Source organism: Cyprinus carpio, chromosome A8, assembly GCF_018340385.1.
Source record: "Cyprinus carpio isolate SPL01 chromosome A8, ASM1834038v1, whole genome shotgun sequence".
In the NCBI taxonomy this organism is placed as follows: Eukaryota; Metazoa; Chordata; class Actinopteri; order Cypriniformes; family Cyprinidae; genus Cyprinus; species Cyprinus carpio.
In genome coordinates this window covers 15,767,104-15,789,257 of record NC_056579.1, presented here as the reverse complement: position 1 = coordinate 15,789,257, position 22,154 = coordinate 15,767,104, and the positions used below count along the sequence as shown (strand labels likewise).

At 35.4% G+C, this 22,154-nt stretch overlaps 1 protein-coding gene across 6 annotated transcripts in view; it reads right to left on the bottom strand.

Annotated features, from left to right (window-relative positions):
- Positions 1-293: 293 nt before the first annotated feature.
- Positions 294-22,154, bottom strand: part of LOC109095258 (neuronal calcium sensor 1b) — a 24,809-nt gene continuing 2,948 nt past the window's right edge. For 5 of the 6 annotated variants that reach the window (XM_019108949.2, XM_019108948.2, XM_019108950.2 and 2 more), the window contains 7 exons: positions 15,885-15,909; positions 9,578-9,716; positions 5,440-5,518; positions 3,441-3,529; positions 3,252-3,335; positions 2,131-2,256; positions 294-1,048 (listed from right to left, as the gene is read on the bottom strand). In XM_019108949.2, the coding sequence (XP_018964494.2) occupies positions 2,158-2,256; positions 3,252-3,335; positions 3,441-3,529; positions 5,440-5,518; positions 9,578-9,716; positions 15,885-15,909 (515 nt within the window). In that variant the 3' untranslated portion in view covers positions 294-1,048; positions 2,131-2,157. The remainder of the gene's footprint in view (positions 1,049-2,130; positions 2,257-3,251; positions 3,336-3,440; positions 3,530-5,439; positions 5,519-9,577; positions 9,717-15,884; positions 15,910-22,154) is intronic. The other variant, XM_042762488.1, reaches the window with a different exon arrangement.

The window sequence follows — 22,154 nt, the reverse complement described above, 5'->3', positions numbered from 1 at the left end:
CACATACCACACAGTGATGAAAATGGAAGCAGCCAATGTTGAAATATCAAGAGGGGACACATCAGATATTAAAACCTCCATCTTACTTACCGACGGCAAATAAAATTAGAGGAAATTATGCAGTGACTCAAATTTAATCATCAGCCAGAGAGGAACTGATAAAGCATGAGACCCACTCAAAGCCGCCTGGCACATCCCCAATTACTTGTTTTGAGAGGAGAGTGTCAGTTCAGGTCTATGGCTTTTGTTTGACAGGAATATGACATAGAAAAAGTCAAAGGCAGAGGTGTAGATAAATTAGCAGATGGTGGACTGTTTGTTTATCCATTACAGAGGTACTTACATCAGTTCTGAGTTGCAACTGTTCAGTAATAACAGTGTAGCATGTTGCTGGGTTACAGTGCCTTGCTTAAGAAGTAGCTTGAGGACTTCACAATGAGTTTTGCCAGCAATGAATGGGCAGCGCACTCTTCACAATGGTAGCTGTCTATTGCAAATATAATAAATGAATCTTTCACATTCATAGTTCCAAAGAAAAAGCAAAACAGCATTAAAGTCTTTCATTCCAAGAAACTTTCAGAAACGTTGAGGCTTGTAACAGCTGCAATCCATACACATCAAGGTAAACAAGACATAAATAAAATATCAACAGTCTCTTAAATTATATATGAAGAGCACATCCACAATATCCCAGTGAAGTATGAATAAAAAATACAAAATGTTTGCACATATTTACATCTATAATTTAGGTTTTTCAGCATGCTTTACTTTAACAATCAGTGCCATCCATATAATCTCCAGTGCGATTGTTCAGCAGCAAACAAGCAATTCCATGGGATCCTGAATTATAGCATTCACACACATAAACACACACACACAGTTTCAGGATGACAGGTTCTTCTTTTCTGTCATAGTTGTATGCTGAAATGTGATTTGCTTGTGGTAAGACTTCTCAGTCTTAAGTGTCCGGAATGAGAGGTCAAACGACGAAAACTCATCCACTTGAATGGCATTGTGGGATGGCACCGCACTGGATCCTTTGCCGTACCTGTACAACAACCATTAGAAAATGCTCACAGTGAGAAATGGGTCATTTTACTTATTAGAAAATGCTCACAGTGAGAAATGGGTCATTTTACTTCTCTTTTAAACTGAACAACAGGATGACAGGAAGAGGAATTTAACTGTAGTTCTAAGAAACTAAACACAGTCCAGTCATGCAATTATTTGAATTTAATTAGTTTAACACAAGCTGTGCAAACAACATAAATAATTAGTCCTATTTAGTTCCATTTATCCCCTGAAATGCAGAATATAATTTTTAATACTCCAATTTGTACATTCCTCTTATAATTTTAGGCACCACAAAATAAGCATGTATTGTTCTTTTAATCTATTAATTATAAAGGTCAAATCAGTCCTAATACATATAAAATAATAAAATTAAATAATGATGTTAATACTCAAATGTATATGTTTCAATTTATTAGTAAATTATGTCATTCTTGAAAAAAGTGAGAAAAGGATTTTGACAAAATTTGTAATTTCAAACTTTAATTATTAATATAAAATCATTTGAAAATACTATGTTGTCAGTATTATGGAAAATAATATATTTTTATTTCATTCTTAATTTTCTTTCATTTGAATCTTAATTCCTTAAATTTCAGTTATACTTGTGCATACCTTTCGTTACCTCAACTCAAGTGTAAAATCAGAAACTGAATTATGTACAAGGCTTTTTCAATTCAATTCTGAAAGATGCACACCTCTAGCTCAATGCTGTTGTAGGTTTTTAAGTACACAAGGTGGCAATATGACTTCCAGGAGGTAAGATAAGGCAAGCAAATGGATACACAGCTGACCTTGATGTGATCTTAATGCAAGAACAAATAAATAACAATAATAGTGCCATTATCTGTCACACAGCAAAGGCTATAAAACTATAAAGCTTAAAACGGACATCATAAATCTAAAAAATTCAATATACATCTCTTTCTATATCCTTTTCTTGGCACTCCTAAAATAACTAACTAACATCAAATGCCCTGTTTTCTGCTGTTTTGGATGTAGACAGGATGTCATGAAACTGATATATAACCTGATTTATTTCTATTCAGCACAACATACCTGTATCTTTAAGACAAGATACTGCTACTATACAAGGCCATCATAGAGTGACAGAGCTTGTACAATAGAGGGATCTGCTTTTGATCCCTCCTGGAACTCCTGCAGGGTCAGCTTCCCATCAGCATTCTGGGTAAACAAACAAACATGGCTTAGAATCACACAACTGTCTCAAATGCTGAGTAAAAACAACTACATGTGTTATTTTGAGTTTGTTTGTGGATATACGTGAATGCATGACACTTTAAACAAATGTGGAACAGACTTTAAGGTTATATCAGTTTACAAACTAGAGGATACTACAACAACAGCAATGAGGATTTTTAATTATGTATGAGGAAAATACTCTCCCACTTTTAAGACGCTTCACATGCCCAGCAGGGGGCGGGTGCAAACAGGCTGAACCATTGAAGAAAAAACCTCAGAGTAGGCAATGCAAATGCTTCTTTCACCTTAGCTTATTGTCGCTCAGTGTAGAACTTGTTTGAAGAAGCCTTATATGTCCTTAAAATAACTCTACTGGTTCCTCATGCAGATCTGAGCTGAGATTGCAAAGCATACCATCTCTGTGAACATTCCCAAAAAAGTCCCGATCTCGTCTTTCAGGGCTTGAGCTATAAATGAGCAATTTTTCTTGACTGATTTAGTGATTGCTAATCATTACTGATGAGTTTGGACTGCATGCAAATCCTTAATCTTTAAGTAATAGTCCACCCACAAACGAAAATTCTGTTATCATTTACTCACCCTCATGTCATTACAAACCTGTAATGCAGAACCAAGAAAATATTTTGAAGAATGTTGATAACCAGCTGGATTCGGTTCCCATTGACTTCCATCGTATTTTTGTCCATACAATGGAAGTCAAAGAAGAACTGGAATTGAAACATTGCTTAAAATATCTTCTTTTATGTTCCACAGAAGAATGAAAGTCATACAGGTTTGGAATGAACATTTTAATTTATTTTATTTTTTATTTGTAAACTATTCCCTTAGGCAGTTAGTCTGCTTAAGTGATTTCCACAAATTAAATTAAATAAACAGCCCGCTGCATAATAACACTCAGTTTTGGCTTGGATTATTAACTGGTTCAGTGTGATTGTGGTCAAGAAGAAAGGACATACCCGTACCTTATCCATCATGGCAAAAATGCGATCCACTCTCTTCTCCGGCGTGTTTTCTTCTTCTGGAAGGTCCACTGTGTTTCCCTTGAACACATGTTAAAGATGTTAAACACATCTGAGAGATTTTGCTCATTAAACAAATGCCATATGTTTCAAATGTAATTACAGTTGAAATGAACAGTGACTTACCACCATCTGATAGATGGCGTCTACGATATTGAGCATTTCATCACGTGTGATATAGCCATCGTTATCAAGATCATAAAGCTTGAAGGCCCCTAAAGAGTGTAACAAGAAGTCATGGTGAGTGTGTGCAGAAATATTATGGCGCTTTCTGTAAACAGGGTACAAAATAGGTCCTGAAAAGTGTTTTTAAAAAGTTTGGTTTCTTTATCAATAAACAGTCGGTGCAAAGAGGTGCTTAACTTTCAGATAAATTTAATAGATACTGTTGTATGATTCTAATTGCTACATACAGCCGAGAAAATCAAGACAGGTCAAAATCACCAATTTAAGAAGCAATACAGACTGTGTTGGTATTAACTAAAACTAAAATAAAACTATTAAAAAAAGTTTTGGGGAATTAAAATAAAGCTGAAGTAAAATAAAATATAAATATTAGACGAAAAAAAATTGAAATGTTACCTTGGCAACTAACTGAAATAAAATACTTTTTAATTTCATTAACTAAAGTTAAAATTTACAAAAATTAATAAAAATAAAAACTGAAATAAAAATAAAATAAAGCTAAATAAAGCTAAAGATGAATATTAAAAAATAAGTCAAACATATTACATTTAATTATATATTATATTTTACCCATCTTTTTTTCCTGTAAGAGCAGGTGCGGACCCACTCTTACAGGAAAAAAAGGTGGGTAAAATATAATATATATATATAATTAACTACCCACTCTTACAGGAAAAAAAGGAATAACTTAATTTTAAAATTTTAGAATTTTGTGTCCACTATTGTTTTTTTTTTTATCATTGTCAAAACACATTACATTCAACACAAAAAAAAACCTTGAGAAAAAAAAAAACATTGGTCATCTTGTTGGACTAAACTGCATCGGCATCGGACATTTAATTTCTTTGATTATGATTTAAAGACCAATGTTAGAGTGCTGACATGTGAAAGCTTACAAGCACCGCCTGAAAAGAATTGATAGACGCGGCAGGATCTGCTGAGTGAAAAGGGCATGCTTTGTTTGAGCCAAATCATTGCACAGTAATTACAGCAGCAAGGAGCGACTCTTTCATCTCGCCATCTATGGATTTCTCTGCATGCCAGGACTCCAGGACGTCCCACACCATACAGCCCTACTTTATTCCACTCATCTACAACAAAGAGACAATCCTACGGGGGGGACTCACACAGCAGAGTGCAAACACAGGTCGTGCCTGGGGTGAAGAGACGTTAACAAAGAAAAAAGTGCTACCTGACCCCGTGTATGTAAAAGTGTCTGTTTAATATCAGTGAGGAAAAATTAGTTTTTTTTTAAATTGCTTTGGTTGTAATACGTTAAGGTAGGGCTTTTCACATTTAATAAATTTTACAAAACACAGTTCCCCAAAAGTATTCAGACACTTAAGCCTCACTCAAAAATGTAGGAATTTCTTGGTATTCGATTAGAAATATCCAACCCAAGTGTTATTTATTTGAAAGAAATAAAACTACTTTACAAGCCAACATTTCACATTCACCATCAACACAAAAACCTACCGCTGTTAAATGATCAAAACAAAAGATTTATTCTTAAGACAAAAAAAATGGATCATGTGGTTACTTGTTACAGGATCCTGCTTGAACATCCCACCGGAACAGCTGATTGAAAGCCAATAAAGACAGAATTTCCAATACATACGCATTTTTTTTATTTTATTTTATATTATTTTTATTTTAATTATGTTATGATATAATAAATATGATATGATAAGAATCCTTTAGAAATCCCACTTGGTTTATTTTCTTTGATTTTTAAATGTGACTTAAAGTGCCCAAATACATTTTGAGCCCAGTGTATGTTTTATATACATAATAAATGAATATATTAAATCTATTACTGGGATTTTGTATTTTAAGAAGGCTTCATGTTCTATGAAGCACCCCATGAAGGTACTTCACTCCAGCTGTCTTTAACTGATTCTCACTTGAATGGGCTTTTATTTATCAAAAACTTGCTTACAGCGGAGCTTTTCATCCAAGGTCCCACGTGAGGTCACAGACAGGGCCTGAATAAACTCTGAGAACTCAATCCGTCCATCCTGTGAAAAGATAGATAGATAGATAGATAGATAGATAGATAGATAGATAGATAGATAGATAGATAGATAGATAGATAGATAGATAGATAGATAGATAGATAATAAAAGAAAATACGATTTTATTACATATTATTTATTATATATTTTGATTTATAGCATAGTAATACATTTTAACACTAATGAACCCTGTTAAATGTTGTGAAAACTATTTTTCATAGAACCTTATTGTAAAGTGTTACCAAGAAGCCTTTTGTTGATTGGCAGAGTAAAATGGGCCAGTGGGCTGCTATTCCTGTCCCAGCCCCTGCTCTTCCTTGAGACAACAGGCTGGCACCACCAGCCATTACAAAATGCATTCTGCTGCCAAATATCCAGCAGATATGTTATGACACATTTTGTGATTTGTCTATTGAAACCTCTCTAGGGCAAGAGAGGTAAATAAATGCAGTTTCATGTTATTAAGTACACAGAATATGTCTCAAGGGGTTGAAATGCTCAACTTGGTTTTTTAAACTTTACTTTATTGTGTGAATTTTTATGATTTATGACTAGGCACTGTGTTTTCTGTCATCTTCACTTCAGATTGAGCTGGTGAGCTTGAGGAACGTCTGACAGACAGCATTTAGTTCATGTGAATAAAATTATCCAATCAAAGCACTGTTCCACTGGTAAGCTTTCACACCCAGGTGACCCTGCCTGATTTGCAATTGTTTATTTTTGCAATGTATTATTTCAGACCGAACTGTTCTTGAACTGCAGAGTACAAATAGCATGTAAAAAAAACAAAACTGTAATTGTGCATGTCAGCAACTAGACTATATACTAAAGTCTCACTATACACAAGCAAAAAACCCAGCAAGGATTAAATTAAATCTTAAATTAAAAATTTAATTTAAAACAAAGACCTCAAGGCCCTTATAATACCCCAAAAAACAAACCAAACGCTGACATACATAACTGATACTTAACTATTCTTAATCTAATAAGAACCAATTATGAACCAGATTTCAACTTGATAACATGTAACATAATAACATGTTAACAACTTACATTTTTCTTTACTACAGTACATAGACTCCAGGAATAAAAAATAAAAAAAACTTTAATTAATTAATTAATTTCTAATACTATTAAATAAATATGTAAATTATACATTCATTTTTAAATTACTAAAATACAGTACTACAATAGCTTACTACAATAAATTAAAAATAATAAAAAATTACTACAATTGCTAAAATTTAGCTATTACTACATGTTCTCACTCACTGATGGAACATTAATCAAATTCATGTTTACCTAATGAATTCCTATGTATTCCTCTATTCATTTTCTCTTCAACATTATGAGTTTTCCAGGTCCTGCTATTAAACTGAATCTAGAATGCATTGTTAAGTTTCAGTCAAATATAGCTTTGAGGTTCAAAGGTTCAGTTTTGGTGTCATCAAACCACAGAATCTCATTAAACCAAATTGTTGCATTTCCTATATGCCTCTGGCAAACTCTAGGTGACTCAAATTTCTTGCCACCCTTCCATATGAGTCACATTTGTAAGTGTATTTGCTTTCATTGTCTAATGCAGTCTGTCGTGGAGAACAACAACAACAACAGTTACTGTTACTGCCCTACAACACCTCCACTCCAACTACTCTACCTTTTGGAGGAAATTTTTTTTTTATTTTTTATCTTTTTTTTATTGATTTCTTTGTTTTTGGTGTTGTTTTTTTTAACATAAAACATTACTTAAATCCTTGCCTAGACTTGCATTTTATATGATCTGCCTGAATGTTACATGGTCATAAGGGTTTAGTGTTTCCTTGAATCGCACAAAGTAGGGATCAGGTCAAGTCAAGTTTATTGTTCCAGTCATTTGCGAGGTGTTGAGGTTTGGCTCATCATCATGGCTGTATTAGCCCCTGCTGGCAGATGCTGAAACTGCACAATCTGAAGTAGAGTGCGTTCAATGGATTGTAGTGTTAACAACATATCGATTGTTCAGCTGATTAAATTTATTTCTGGAAAAAAAAAAAAAAACCTCCATAATAAAGAAAGTTGTGAGTTTTTAAAATGACATGATCTAGGACCTTATGAAACATTGTACAGATTGTAAGCTTAGTGTAAGTCTATCGTTTCCATCTGTATTAAATCAATCAATATGGCATCTAACCTGATTAAAGGGATAGTTTACCCCCCAAAAATGAAGATGCTGTCATCATTTACTCACCCTTACATCGTTCCATACCTGTATGAGTTTCTTGCTTTTGTTGAACATTAAAGCAGATATTTTAAAGAATACGGGTAACCAAACAGTTGATGGTTCCCATTGACTTTGATAGCATGGAAAATAATACTATGGAAGTATATTGGGGACCATCAACCATTTGTTAACATTCTTCAAAATATCTTAATTTATGCTCAGCAGAAAAAAATAAATAAAATTCATACAAGTTTGGAACAACTTGAGGGTGACTAAATAATTGCAGAATTTAAATTTTTGGGTGAAATATAAATTAAATTATTTTCTTAGTTTTGATATTTTTGTACAGCTGTAATTGAACCGAATTAAATGTGAAAAAGGATAACACAAACGTCATATTGTAGAAAAAGACCGGTTCCTTGCAAAACTAATTCTGCTGTCAAAATGTTGGAGCACAAATTCAAGAAAAGCGAGAATTGTGATGTCTGGTTTGTGCCTCCTTGACCTCTGTTCTAGACATCACTGCAGTTCTTTACAAGCCCAGACTGATAACATCTCTAGAACAATGACCATGAGATGGTGGCTGGAAAAGTGCATCTGAGGTGAAATGCATTGCAGTGGTACAGATTACTAGAAAAGAGCAAACAAAAGCCAAGACTAATGTCTCTCACTAACAGCGGTGCCTTTCAAAACCTATAAATAAACATAGGGATTGGTTTGACTGTGTGTGTGTGTGTGTGTGTGTGTGTGTGTGTGTGTTATCTCTAAAAGTGGTTTGGCTGCCAGACGACTCTTATCTGGCAGGGCTAACTGGCTCCTAATCACATTACAGATTGCATAGATAACAAAATGAGGCTGTTTAATGAATAATTAATAACAGGAACAGAGCACAATTCGCTAGAGAGTGAGAATAATTAACCTTTCAACTCCCATCCATATACATACGTGCTCAGTTGCAAAACCTGCAGTATCTCGCTGCCTTCTAAGGCAGCATCCTAACAGTAAAGCAACCTCTGACTGATATAGAATGCTATATATATATATATATATATATATATATATATATATATATATATATATATATATATATATATATATATATATATATATATATTGCTCTGCATTGAAGACTTGATTTGGAATTGATTTTAATAGTTACAAGACAGAAACAATGTGAAACTTCTGAAAATATTGCTCTGCATTGAAGACTTGATTTTTAATTGTTTTTAGTAGTTAAAAGTGTGAAACTTTTTGAAATTTGTGAGTGTTAGTTTTTATATTGTTTACATTTTTGTCATAATTTACCCTCAACGTTGTTTTAAACCAGTATAAATTTCTTTCTTCTGCTGAACACACACCCATACACACACACACCCAAACATCTTGAAGAAAGTTGTTAACCAAATGATTTTTGTAATAATTTATCTTGAAGAAAGTTGTTAACCAAAGTTGCTGGCAGCCACTGACTTCCATAAAAAATTCTTCAAAATATCTTCTTTTCTGTTCAACAGAAGAAAGAAACTCATACAGGTTTGAAATAACTTGAGGTTATGTAAATGATAACAGAATTTTTATTTTTGGGTGGAATATCCCTTTAAGTTGTCTCTCTATTTGGAACAATACTTGAGTTAAGACCATCTATGATGTATTAGGTTTTGGAACAGGTTTACGATTGTGGAGTTCATCAATAATATTAGGGCATAGGAACATCTACTAACCACCAGAAAACAGCGACCTTCAGCGATAAAATCACTGTCAGGGTGAACAGGGCATAAATAAAGAGAGAAAGAGATAGAGACAGAATGTCTCCAACCCTAAAGAAATTCTTTTGAGCAAGACCCTAACAGTGACGTGCACTACACCTTGTTCTCGTCAAAAACGTTGAAGACAAATGAGGCAAACTTGGTGGGGTCGCCGAAGGGGAAGAACTGTTTGTAGATCTTCTGGAAACCTGCAGCATCAAGCTGACCACTCGGGCAATCTTTTATGAAGCCCTTGTACCTGGAAGAGGGGAAAAAACATTATAATTTCATACCCTTTGAAAAGTCTACAAAAAAGTGGACAAGATGTTACAGAAGACTGTCAAAAAGTCTATCCTCATCAATGAGCAGAGAACCTGACTGATCTCAATGCTAGCAAAATAGGCTTATGCCTTTACACTCTGCCTCCTGCTTCATAAGATCTCTGAAGTCTGTTCTCTTTCTGAGGGTTAGAAATAATTTATAGCTAGATCTGTCAGCATCCTGAACCCTGCTGTGAGTTGAGAATGACATGAAACAAGAATGAAACTTTCACTAATCTACAGGTAGCAAGACTGTCTACTGTGCCCTGCTGGTCAAACCTTCTCATAAGAAAAATCTTTCAAGTTTTCCACAGAAATGTTTCACAACTTTTTCAACACTGACAATTATAAGAAATCTTTCTGGAGTACCAAATCATCATTTTAGAATGATTTCTGCAGAACCACGTGAAACTGAAGACTGGAGTAATGGATGCTGAAAATTCATTATAAAATATATTCAAATTATATAATATATATTTTATAATGTATTTTAAATTACAGTAATATTACACAATATTACTGATTATTGTATATTTCTGATCAAGTAAATGTTGCCTTAGTGAGCATAAGAGACATCGTTCAAAAACTTACCAACCATACTTTTGAACGATATATTACATATATTACGATATATACAAGAAAGAAAGGAATTTTAATTTTTTTTTAAAGATTTTTTGAGGTGATGATCTGTGCAGGACTGGTGAGCTGCATTGCAGGGTACAATGGGAACAGAAGTGCAATGGGAACAGAAGCTCTCATAAATCTTCTAATCAAGCTGTAATTTTCACATGTGCTGCCTGTCACACTCAAATGCTGCATTAAATTTATAACCACTAATGTCAAGTTCACCCAAGCAGACTGTTAGTGCAGCTCAGCTTATCACAGAATGTGAATTCATGCTGTTACGTGACATGACCATGAAGGGAAAGAGGGTATATTCCGCTTTGACTCACATGCTGAAACTCCTAATGGAGATTCAGTGTGATTAAAGTTATGGAAATCTCACAACAGCCTCTCTCTTTCTCAGTTTGTCTATTTTTCTCTCCCTTTCCTGATGATACAGGGCAGGAACTTCCTCCTTAAAGGAAAGAAGACTCCACTAACATGAGGGACAGGACAAGTGCAAGGTCATTTGGGTCTGTTTGCATAACCCCAATTTAGTTTGGACTGATCCCAATTTTGCCTTCAGACTCTGATACCTCAGAACTAAATCAGGATCTTAGATGACAAATAAACAACCTTAAACAACAGATGCAAATAAACTAGTCTACTCCCTAAAAACAAATGCATTGGGTTTAAAATAAAATAAAATTACACAACAATTTGCATCAATCTTTGTAAGTTTTGACTTATTCTAATTATTTGTATTTTTTGTGAAATTCTTATTTTATTGTTCTTGGGGTTGTTGATTTTTTGTGGTGTGGGAAGTTGTTTTTAAGTTGTCATTGCTCATAGGCCACGTACACACTGCAGATAAATTTATTTGTCAATTCTCCTGCTTAATCCTGTTCTGTACACACAGTTCAGTGATTTATGGGAGTGACAACAACATTCCACAATCAAAATCACAGAAAACATGGTAAATCTTGACTTATCACTGTTGCCAGATCTTGCTAGAAAAAAAAAAACATACCAGAACATAACATAAGAGCAAATAAGAACAAGAACATAAACTTAAATTCAAACACTTTATCTGGCAAATAAGCCACAAAACAAAATATCAAAATCTGCACCTGCACCTACATTATTAGCTCCATAAACTGTATTGCTTTATAAGCCAAGCCCAAACAACAAGCCTAAAAATGCTTAATAAGGGTCACTTACAATAAGTGGACATGGCAACACTTCAAGAGCTTTCTACGAAGCAACCTTCGCATAAAAGTCAACAGCTCTGTTGACAGTAGTTTAGTAGAAATCACCAAACATAAGTCTCTGGTCACTGTATTTTGGTTAACATCAGCAGATACAAAATTGCAAGACACCAGAACGTAACTATATAGCTCTTTTGAGAGTGAGTTTTGTTCTGTACATACAGGAAATGATCATTTTGTGGATTCACTCCTGCATTTAAATGCAAATGTCACTCCTGAAAATTTTCTGTGTGTATGTGGCCACAGAGGCAAATGTAGTGCATACCTTCATGTAGCCACGCAGATCTGAATGCTATGGTGGAAGGATGGGGTCTAACAACTAAATGGTTAGAGAGAAGTCTGTAGTTTCACCAGAAGATTGACATTTTGATTAAAAACTGAGGTGTAAAAAAAAAAAAAAAATATTGTATTTTGTGTAGAAGATTGACATTTTGATTAAAAACTGAGGTGTAAAAAAAAAAAAAAAAAAATTGTGAATTAAATTTTCAGAGGACATGCAAGAAATAAAAGTTAAATGAGAAATCAGTAACTTTACTCACTATTATGAATGCTTCAGCTGAGCATGTCAGACCATTGTGTGTACCAGAGAAAGATTTTGTACACAACCACAAAACCACTCAAAGATATTTTCTGCCACATGCACACAAGTATCTCCCAGAGGGTCAGGGGTCTGTATAACCTCCTGTAGCTTTATGACGCCATCCTATGGCCACATGCGGAGCAATGCCAGCTGTGTAATGTCTCAGCAATTGTCCCATTACATCACACTGGTCAGGAAAAAACACTCAGCCAAGCACACTCAGATGATTCATAAATCAATTGGGCTATTTTTACAGCTTCAAGAAGAAAATGTTCTCTGTAAGTATGATTCATTCTTTATCCATTCATTGGCAAAGGGGTCTGTAGGTGGTGGTGGTGGCAGCGGCTTGGAAGGGGACTGTTGCGCCCTATCAGGGAACTCTGAAGAATCTTCTACCTCTCAACACAGTCACACACACAGAATTCAAACTCTCCACAGCATTAAGCATGCACAGAGTGAACACAGAGCGAATCAGAAGGGTAACGGCATTTAGTTTTCGGCTAATCCGACTTGATTGCGGCTTAATTTGAGCATGCCACTGTTTTCAAAGCAACGTCTACTGTTTTTCTGAAAAGCGAAGATCACAAAACACTTATACTTCCAATTTTAAATGTGCATGAATGTAATGCAGCATCTAGTTCAAAAAATGACATTTTTAATGTTCAGATTTCAAACGAAAACCAATTTGCCCCATCAAAGCTGTTAAACACCAGCTTTCATTGAGACGTGATGTTGAAGTGTATGCATCTTACATTGCAGCATTTAAAAGGCACTTTCTAGAAATGCTGTTGCCTCGTTCTCTAATTAAATGATATTAAACTGTCTATACAAGTTCCATGTTTGACTATATCTGCCTACAATATCAGTTCAGTCTGGCTGAATTGCTGATGTGAAAATCAGCAATTACACTTTCCCCTGCTGAAAAGAGCAATGTTGATGGTCCAAGTTGGTTATTGATGTTTTGGTGCTGGTCTAGCTAGCAACATCAAATATGGTGAAATGAAAATCTGGTCATGAGACATGCAAGAACCACTGAGGCTTCATGTGAGTTGATGTTGGTGGTTCATGTCACCATTTTTAATGCATTCTTGTTATACATTTGTTGATAACAAATAAAGGCTTAAATTTTGAATGTTTTATATCCCGGTAACTTTTAATATATGGACAAAACCAGCTGAAACATTCTTTAAAATATCTTTTTTGTGCATGTTCCACAGAAGAAATAAAATCATGCAGGTTTGCAACAACATGGGGGTGAATAAACAATAACATTTTTATTTTTGAGTGAACTATGCCTTTAAGAAAGCATGGAGTGACACCAGCACCCAAAACTCAACATTTGCTGGTCTCTTCAGCAGAGTTGGCCATTTGCTCCTGAATAAAAGTTGTTGTCATTCCTCACACAGCTGCACTGGTGTCGGATCAATTGACCGTCATCACTTCTGAACCTCTCTGGCTCTTAATGGAAGAGAAAACGTTAAATGAATCTCAATGCGTTTGTGTTCATTGGTGGTCACTGGAGGCAGTGTTTTATTTGATGATAGAATAATATTGTTGTGGTTAGGTGCTTTTTTTGTGGTGTTGTACGCTTAATCTGATTTACCCAATTATGACATTCCAGAATTAACGACCCTGTTTACCCTGGAACAATATTGCTAGTAGTAGAATCTGCGACATATATTCAGTACATCTGAGTAAAATGAATGATTGAATATTGAAGTGAGTCGACTCTTTTGAGTGAATAATCTGAATGATTTGTTCACAAATTTAACTAATTTTGTTATTAAGTTCAACACACTAACAGCTCAATCATCCACTTGCAGCTTTTACAGTAACATTTCACAGGAGGGGAAGATGAATGAAACGTGACTTTAAAATGTGACTTTTTGTTTAGCAAGACTGCTGACAAAAGCCTCTTCACCTTATGGCACTTATGTGCCCTCCATTAAACAGCACTTCAGTAGATTGCAGTATATTCAAATACAGACTTTCATTATGGAGTCCATTAGCTCATGCAGGGAAAGACAAATGACTAAATTAATCGCTCAGATGTTTAATTGTTGCTCCTGGGGCTGTTGGCTAACCTGTGCACAGCCATTAATTCAGCCTCCACCCAGGTTAACCGCAATGTAAAGTAGCTGGCTGATCAATGCCCATCAGCGCATATAAAAATGGTCATTTATATGCATATAGCGAGTGGAACTCCTGGTCAGTGCTGGGGATTTTATTTCTGTATGTATTATCAGTCACAGAATGTCTAGATAAAAGCCGTAGCTTTTATGAAAGAGAATGCAATTCTGTCAGGCTAATGTAATAGTTATGTAATTCAGTTTGAGATCATTTATAATGTTGCAAAAGATTTCTATTTCCATATATAAATATATATATTATATATATATATGTGTGTGTGTGTGTGTGTGTGTGTGTGTGTGTGTGTGTGTGTGTGTGTTCTTTTGAACTTTCTATTTATCAAAGAATCCCTAAAAAAAACTGTTTCCACAGTAATATTAAGCAGTTTAAATACTGTTAAACTGTTAAATAATATTAAACTGTTTTTATTTATAATAATTTCATTTATAACATTTATAATACTGAGGAATGTTTCTTAATCACTAAATCAGCATATTAAAATGGTTTTTGAAGGATCATGTGACACTGAAGAATGGAGTAATGGCTGCTGAAAATTCAGCTTGCATCACAGGAATAAACTACACTTTATAATATATTACAACAGAAAAAAAAGTAATTTTATAATATTTAAATTATTTTAATTTAAGTTTTTTCATTTAAATGCACACACACTCTTCTGACATTCGAGCATCACAAAAGTTCTGTGGCTAAAACCATGAAAAAAAAAAGAAGCTTCTTGCACCTTCATCTTTGTATCACTTTAGTGACATCATTCATCCACAGGAAGGATCCTCAAAGGAATGACACTGAATAAGCAACGGTACAGGACTCTAACAGGTGGAGTAAATTCAAAATGCACCTAGCTCACGTCCCACTGCAGCCTCACATCCTTGTCCTTCCTCACACTGGTTTTATGTCGACCAGCAGCAGCAGAAATGAGTCAACAATTTAGCCTGGCAACCACCCAGGGACACACAGTGCCAGGACTGGACCTTGGGCATGCCAGCTAAGGTGCCAGCGCTTGAACTCTCTGACAGACTGACGTCAAGTGAGGTGTGCCAAACTACACACTCCTGCTCAATGACATTTGGGCACATGAATGGAGAGATGGACTGTAATATTACTGTCAAATGTATGTGTTTGAAGGGTAGACACTGAGATTTTTCCCCTGGGAAGCACAACAACAAAATGATGAGAGGAAATGTAAAATGATGCTGTGCTGAGCGGTCAAAGCAGATGGAGTTATAAAAGCATGATGTACTCAGTGTGCCAAAACAGACAACAGAGGGATGAGAGGAGGAGGATAAACAGAGCAGAGGAGTGTGTGTAGAACTAGAGAGAAAAATAGATAGATACAACAGTACAAAGACAGAACAATAATAGACAGATAGACAGACAGACAGACAGGTAGGTAGAGATAGATAGATAGATAGATAGATAGATAGATAGATAGATAGATAGATAGATAGATAGATAGATAGATAGATAGATAGACAGATAGATAATAAAAAAAGACATTAACTTACCATTGCTGAACTTCTTTCTCTGTAACTGTAGGGGGAAATAGGAGATAACACAATGAATTAATAAATTATTGAATTAAAGGGGAAATAAAATACAATATAGAAATTTCTCTGGCAGCCTGTGCTACATTATCATCACAGTGTTATTGCCTCTTGTGATTCCTTCTAAAATGACGTGTCTCTTTCTAAAATGCACAATACTACCACTTTTCACGGTCTCACTTGTACTAGGGCATTGACATTAATTTATCACTTAGCTAACACATCTATCATAAGTGACTTGCAGAAGGCTTATTAGATACTCTGGAGCTACATGGGGTTACATTGTAAGAAATAAAAGGACTAACAAAAAAGGAATACAAGCACAAGTGAGAGCCAGAAAACAATGAGTAGGATGTGGTTTGTTGGTCAACAGCATTCAGTGAAGTATGCAGGCCTGTGATTTACAAATGCTAAACAACAAATCCCCTGACATCATATCAAATTACTCTCATCTCTGCATTCTGAGAGGCAGCTTTCACAACTGGACCCCAAGAGACCCTCCTCTAACAAACTTGAAGAGCATGGCTGTGTATCCATTCCTGTGAGGAAAAAAACTTGAGATGGGAAACTGCAGTCTTGCGATTTTAAATGAAACTATATATGCTGTATGGATACAACATCTTATTTGGTACATACAAGAGAAATCAATTGATCAGAAATGTTATCTAATTAATTACATGATGTGCTAATTATTTAATCAAATGGATATGTTTGTTTATTAATTAGATATTATTTTATTAATTATTTTATATTAATTTTAAATTAATTAAAATAAATAATTAAATGAATCTACTAAATTCAAAACAACAGCTCTAGTATATACACAAAACACCTTGTAGCTCTTATTTATCCATTTTTTCGTTATAGTTTCTTACAATCTGTAACAAACTAAAAAATAATTTGTTTTCAATTAGCATAATCCTCCTGGCATGGATTCCTGTTTTCCCTGGGCATCCCACTGCTATACAACAGGCAAGTGTATTTGACTGATTGGGTGGACGTGGGTGTAGGCAACCTCATAAACCGAGCAGGGATTTTGCTTTTACAGTATTTGTCAAAAAATGCATGTTCCCTCATGCAACAGATGTCATTCTGGGTAAAGCATTATAAGGAGAAGGCTACATGAATCTGTACCCACACATAGCGCAGGGATAGCACAGTTCTGTTGTTGCTGGGAAACAGCAGTAACATAGAAGCTTGAAAACAATGACCGAAACCGTAACCAACACAATGACCCAATACTCGTAGCTAGACATGTCAAACACAGCACAGCATGGGTTCAGTTTACATCTGTGGTAAAACTGCATGTAAATAACAATATATCTACTTCTTCTGTCGTGTTTGACTAGTTGTAGTTCGACTGGCTAGAGAATTCATTGTTTGTTGATAATCATCAACAGTGAAATATGGCTGTTTGTGCAGTGAGGGGCTTAAGTCCATCACCGAAGCAGGAAAAGCTTTTGAAGATTTGAGTGGGCAATGTCTGTCTACCTTCATCCTGTCTCACTAAAACCTCCTTTGGGAATGCTGTGCTCCATTTGTGGGGAAAAGATGAAGAGAAAATGCGAGAGAGAGAGATTAAGATAGACAAAGTAAAGAGACTTCGGCACTTTGCATCCGGGAAAAAATGGAAGTTATGAAACCTTCTTGGCTATTTAAATAGCACACTAGTCTTATGAGTATACTGTGAACAATATGTAAATTCTGTATGCAAAGACTAATTGGATGACCTAATATTGGCTAAAATGTGAAATACAGAAGAACAGAGCTTAGTTCTAAATCTGATTGACTGCCTTCTACTGGATTTCTGTTAGCTCTATGTTTCTACATGAGCAACTAGATGGATTTCACTGAAAATGGCATATATGGGCGGCATATGCAGGTAACTATGAAAGTACAGACACTGACACCACAGCCCAATGATTTAGCATTGTTTTCGGGTTACCCAAATTGCTTGTGGGAACTAAGAAGTTGAGAGACGTGTACCAGGAGCATCTGAAAACATAAACAAAGTCCATGTGGTATGACAAAAAGCTTTTTCTTTTTTTTAGAAAAGCCACAGCCAAACTCCATAATTTTGGGCAGCCATGATTAGAAATAAGCTTGGCAAAATCCTACTGGGACCACTGTAGGCAACAAATGATGCATCTATGCTGCCCTCAGAAAAATCGACCAGATGGAGGCATCTTTGTAGGATGTTATGCAAACATTGGAATCAAACAAGCCTTGATGCCTTCCTATCTTTGTATATTCTGCCTGAGAAGTCAACATTTTTTCAGGTTTCTGAGACAGACTGTGTGTGCAGACCCTCCTTTGTCACTATTAAACATTTGTGTGTTTAATACGTTGCACATTTTCTAAATGGTCTGCTGAGAGGGAACTGTGTGAATTCATGGTGGCTTTTTGTTTTATACCAAAATTCCTCAAAACAACCCTCTTTCACGTTCTATGAATGACTCTGCAGCTAAGCTCTCTTTGTCCTTAGACCACTAATCACTTGGAAACCATTCAGTAGCAAGATCTTTTCAGATGCCTCCTCGCAAAGCCACAGGAAATCAATGTTGTGGCGGACTGTTCTAATGGGGGTAAACGAAGAGTTTGTATTTCAAGCTTTGGAAATAGAGATTTAGAAAAGCGTGACAGAGAACGAAATGACTGGCCCCTTCAGACATACTATTACAGTGCAATGAGTGTAAGCAATTAAAGAAACAGATCACCCAAACAATGGAAATACTTTGCAAAAATGTGTGATTTACTGCAATGGAACATAAAAGTTGATGACAACCCCCTTTTCAATACAATGAAAGAGAATAAGGAAGTGGGGCTGTTAAGCTCTAAAATGAAAGAAAAAAAAAATATATATATAAAAGTAGTCCATGTGCGATTTTCAACTTAATTAATTTAAGAACAAACTCAGATTTTTAAATGAAGCACTTAATCCAGTTTAAAAAAAAATGGTCTCAATCGTATGACTTCAGTAGACCAAGTATGCATTTTGTGTCTCTTTGGAATCTTGAACACTCTAGTCCCATTAAGAAAGCATGGAAAAAAGTGAGTGAGAAATGTATGATTCAAAATTTCTTATGTTCAGCAGAAGAAGAATAAAGTCATACAAGGGCATGAGGGTGAGTAAATGATGACAGAATGTTCATTTTCTGGTGCATTAGTCCTTTAAGAGTTCACACACTCATGTTTCATTTGGACAAGCTACTAACACTCTAAAATGTCAATTGTATGCAAATCTGCTAACTGAAAGGGCAGAACTTTAATGGGTCAATTGCTCTTAGTGCATAGTGATCTCTCCAAAGAAAGCACCACTCGAGGCTAACATGTAGCACTTTAGAGAGATGTGAGCTGGCATTGAACTGGCAGTGATATAGGCCTTTGTTTAAATTTGCTTCAATAAATCATTCAGGCCTCTAATGCCCAGTGCTGTTTAAGCTACAATTCTCCACAGAGCTGCTACAGTAGCTTACATTCAATCAATACCAAGAGATATGTCCTCCATTAAATAATCTAATGATTGCTATGAAAATGCCAGCAGACAGTGTTACATAACCCAGCAAAAGAGAAGAGCCTCATATTTGTGGTTTCACCACACTGGATAGGCGAGCCAGTGTTCTAATTGATAAGCTTTTGATCAAGGCCTTCCTGGCAGAATGAAAACTCTTCTGCCTACATTAAAATCTAGTCTGCATTCATGCATGCTTCCCTTCACTCTTCACCAACGCAAAAAAACTCAATCATGTAGCCCACTCATGAGAAATAAACACTTGCAACAGCAAACCTCCACAGCTGTAAAACAAGTTAAGCTGTCCTTTAATTGCCATAAACATACAAAATACAGACATGGTTGAAACTGTAGATTGAATCAGTCAGTTGCATCTGGGTTAGCAGTGGAGAGAGAGAGAGAGAGAGAGAGAGAGAGAGAGAGAGAGAGAGAGAGAGAGAGAGAGAGAGAGAGACCAGTTGTTCATTTGAAAGAATCAAAGAGTCAGAAAGGCAAATTATGTTATAAAGGTTACATGGCATGTATGATTTCATCCCATTTTCATGTTTACATATCATATTTATTTATTTATTTATTTACTACAGGTTTACATCGATAAATCATGGTGAATCAGTACCAGCTTAGTGGTTTCTTACAGTAGCTAAATGACTTCAAAAACATTATATGATTGATCATTTTGAAAATCAAATCAATATTATTAAAAACGAAAGACTTCCTGTTAAACAGAGATCAGCTAATTAATATTTAAGTGCAAGTAATTTACAGTATAAATTGCTTGTCTCTATAAAACATTGCTCTTTCCTGCTCATCCTACATTACAAAAGCAAATGTATTAAAAGCCTTAACTTACCCTTCTTTCAGTAGCCCCAGACAATAGTGCTAAAACAAACCTAAAAATACACAATTAATGACTTTTTCCCGATTAAAAACATAATTTCTAGCTATGGGCTCGAGCTTATAGAGAGTTGAAAGATGCACAGGAACAAAAGGAGGAGAAACCGATAAAGTTTACAAATAGGGATGATGGAAAAAAACAACAACAAAGGAGGGTAAAGATAAGGGACTGCTGAGGAGAGAGTGGTAGGTAAGAGGGATACATGAAAAGAAAGAGAAATGCAATGTCCTTCATTGCCAAGCAGAGCTGATAAGGCCTTAATTACTGTATTCCATTCCACGCTCACAGAGAGGTAATTAATTGGGAGAGAGAGATTCATTCAGAGAAAGAAAGAAAGAAAGAAAGAAAGAAAGAAAGAAAGAAAGAAAGAAAGAAAGAAAGAAAGAAAGAAAGAAAGAAAGAAAGAAAGAAAGAAAGAAAGAATGTGAGGGTTGGATGGATGGATTCCATCCCAGCACGGAGGCACATTTTCCTGCATGCTGCAATTTCCTGCACAGCGCCTTTCCATGTACTGTAGCGCTCACCACTGAGCCCAACACACAGCACACACCATCATAAGGAAGCCATTGGCTGTCACTTCCCATTGTATATCTGCATGACTTCAAACGCTGCCTACTTTACCGAGCTCACTGCTGATTATAACAGACACTATTTACTCACAGTGTCTTGGCTTCTTTTCATAAGTTTGATGACAAAAAAGATCTGCTTTATATTAGGCTTCTTAAATCTCCTTTAGTAAATGGATGGTAAGGTTAGGTATTTACTATTTGTTCTTAGTCAGTAAAGACAGTGTAACCTAATACAGAGTTTTATAACACATTCATTTTGAAAAAAAAAAAACTATATAGAATTCTAAAACTCTGTTGTAGGTTACACTGGTGCATCCCAATACTTTTGCATTATTCTATGCCGTTGTGTATGTTTACTCTGGAAATGTAAAAATGTGCATTTTAAATACCTGGATGCTGCACTAAATTAACCAAAAAAAAAAGTGTGGAATGCTGGACACTTCATGCACTCAAACAGCCACAATGATTTACCATATTTCTGAAATAAATAAATAATCTAAACCTGACGGACGTCCATAGATTTGCATTTGCAAAGAGCTGAAAACCTGCTTGATGATATGCTGGTAGGCTACATGAAGAGACGGCAAACTAATGAAGATTCTCAGTAAAACAAATGCAAACAAGGCCTACAGTGAACTGTGTCCTTAGCATTTCCAAAACTGTTGTCATTTCACTAGTTTTAGAATCGAGACCTACTGTAGCTCAGTGTGTTTAGATATATAGCCTATGCATCCATGGAAACCCAATCTGCTTCACTGGCAGAGAGCAAGCCACTTTCAGATATCTCTCTGGGCAACCACCAGCCTGATTGCTGATCTCAAGACCGACCAATTTGCATATTCATAAAGCTCGGGTCCCAATTGGAGGGTTTTTAAAACATGCTGATTAGGCCCACTTCCAGGCTTCTGCTAATCACAATTTGCGATGCCACGAGAATTGTAATTTCTTGTGACAAAATATATGTGGTATAAGCCGCAGGATATTGAATTCAGTTTAAAAATGTTGTTTTCAGATGAATTAGCTCATATTTCTAATTTCTTAATTAGTGCATGTGCTGGACCCAAAAGGATAACAGATAAATTTAAAATTAGGTTTTAATAGCCACCGTGGCCTTTTTACTCAAATGCACACAAAAAAAACACATTGAGATTATAGCAACATAGAAAAAATTAACACTAAAGAAAAACATAATAATTAAAGGTACGAAACTGCATTTATCACATGCACCCTTAAAACAAAATGTTCTGCTATGGTTC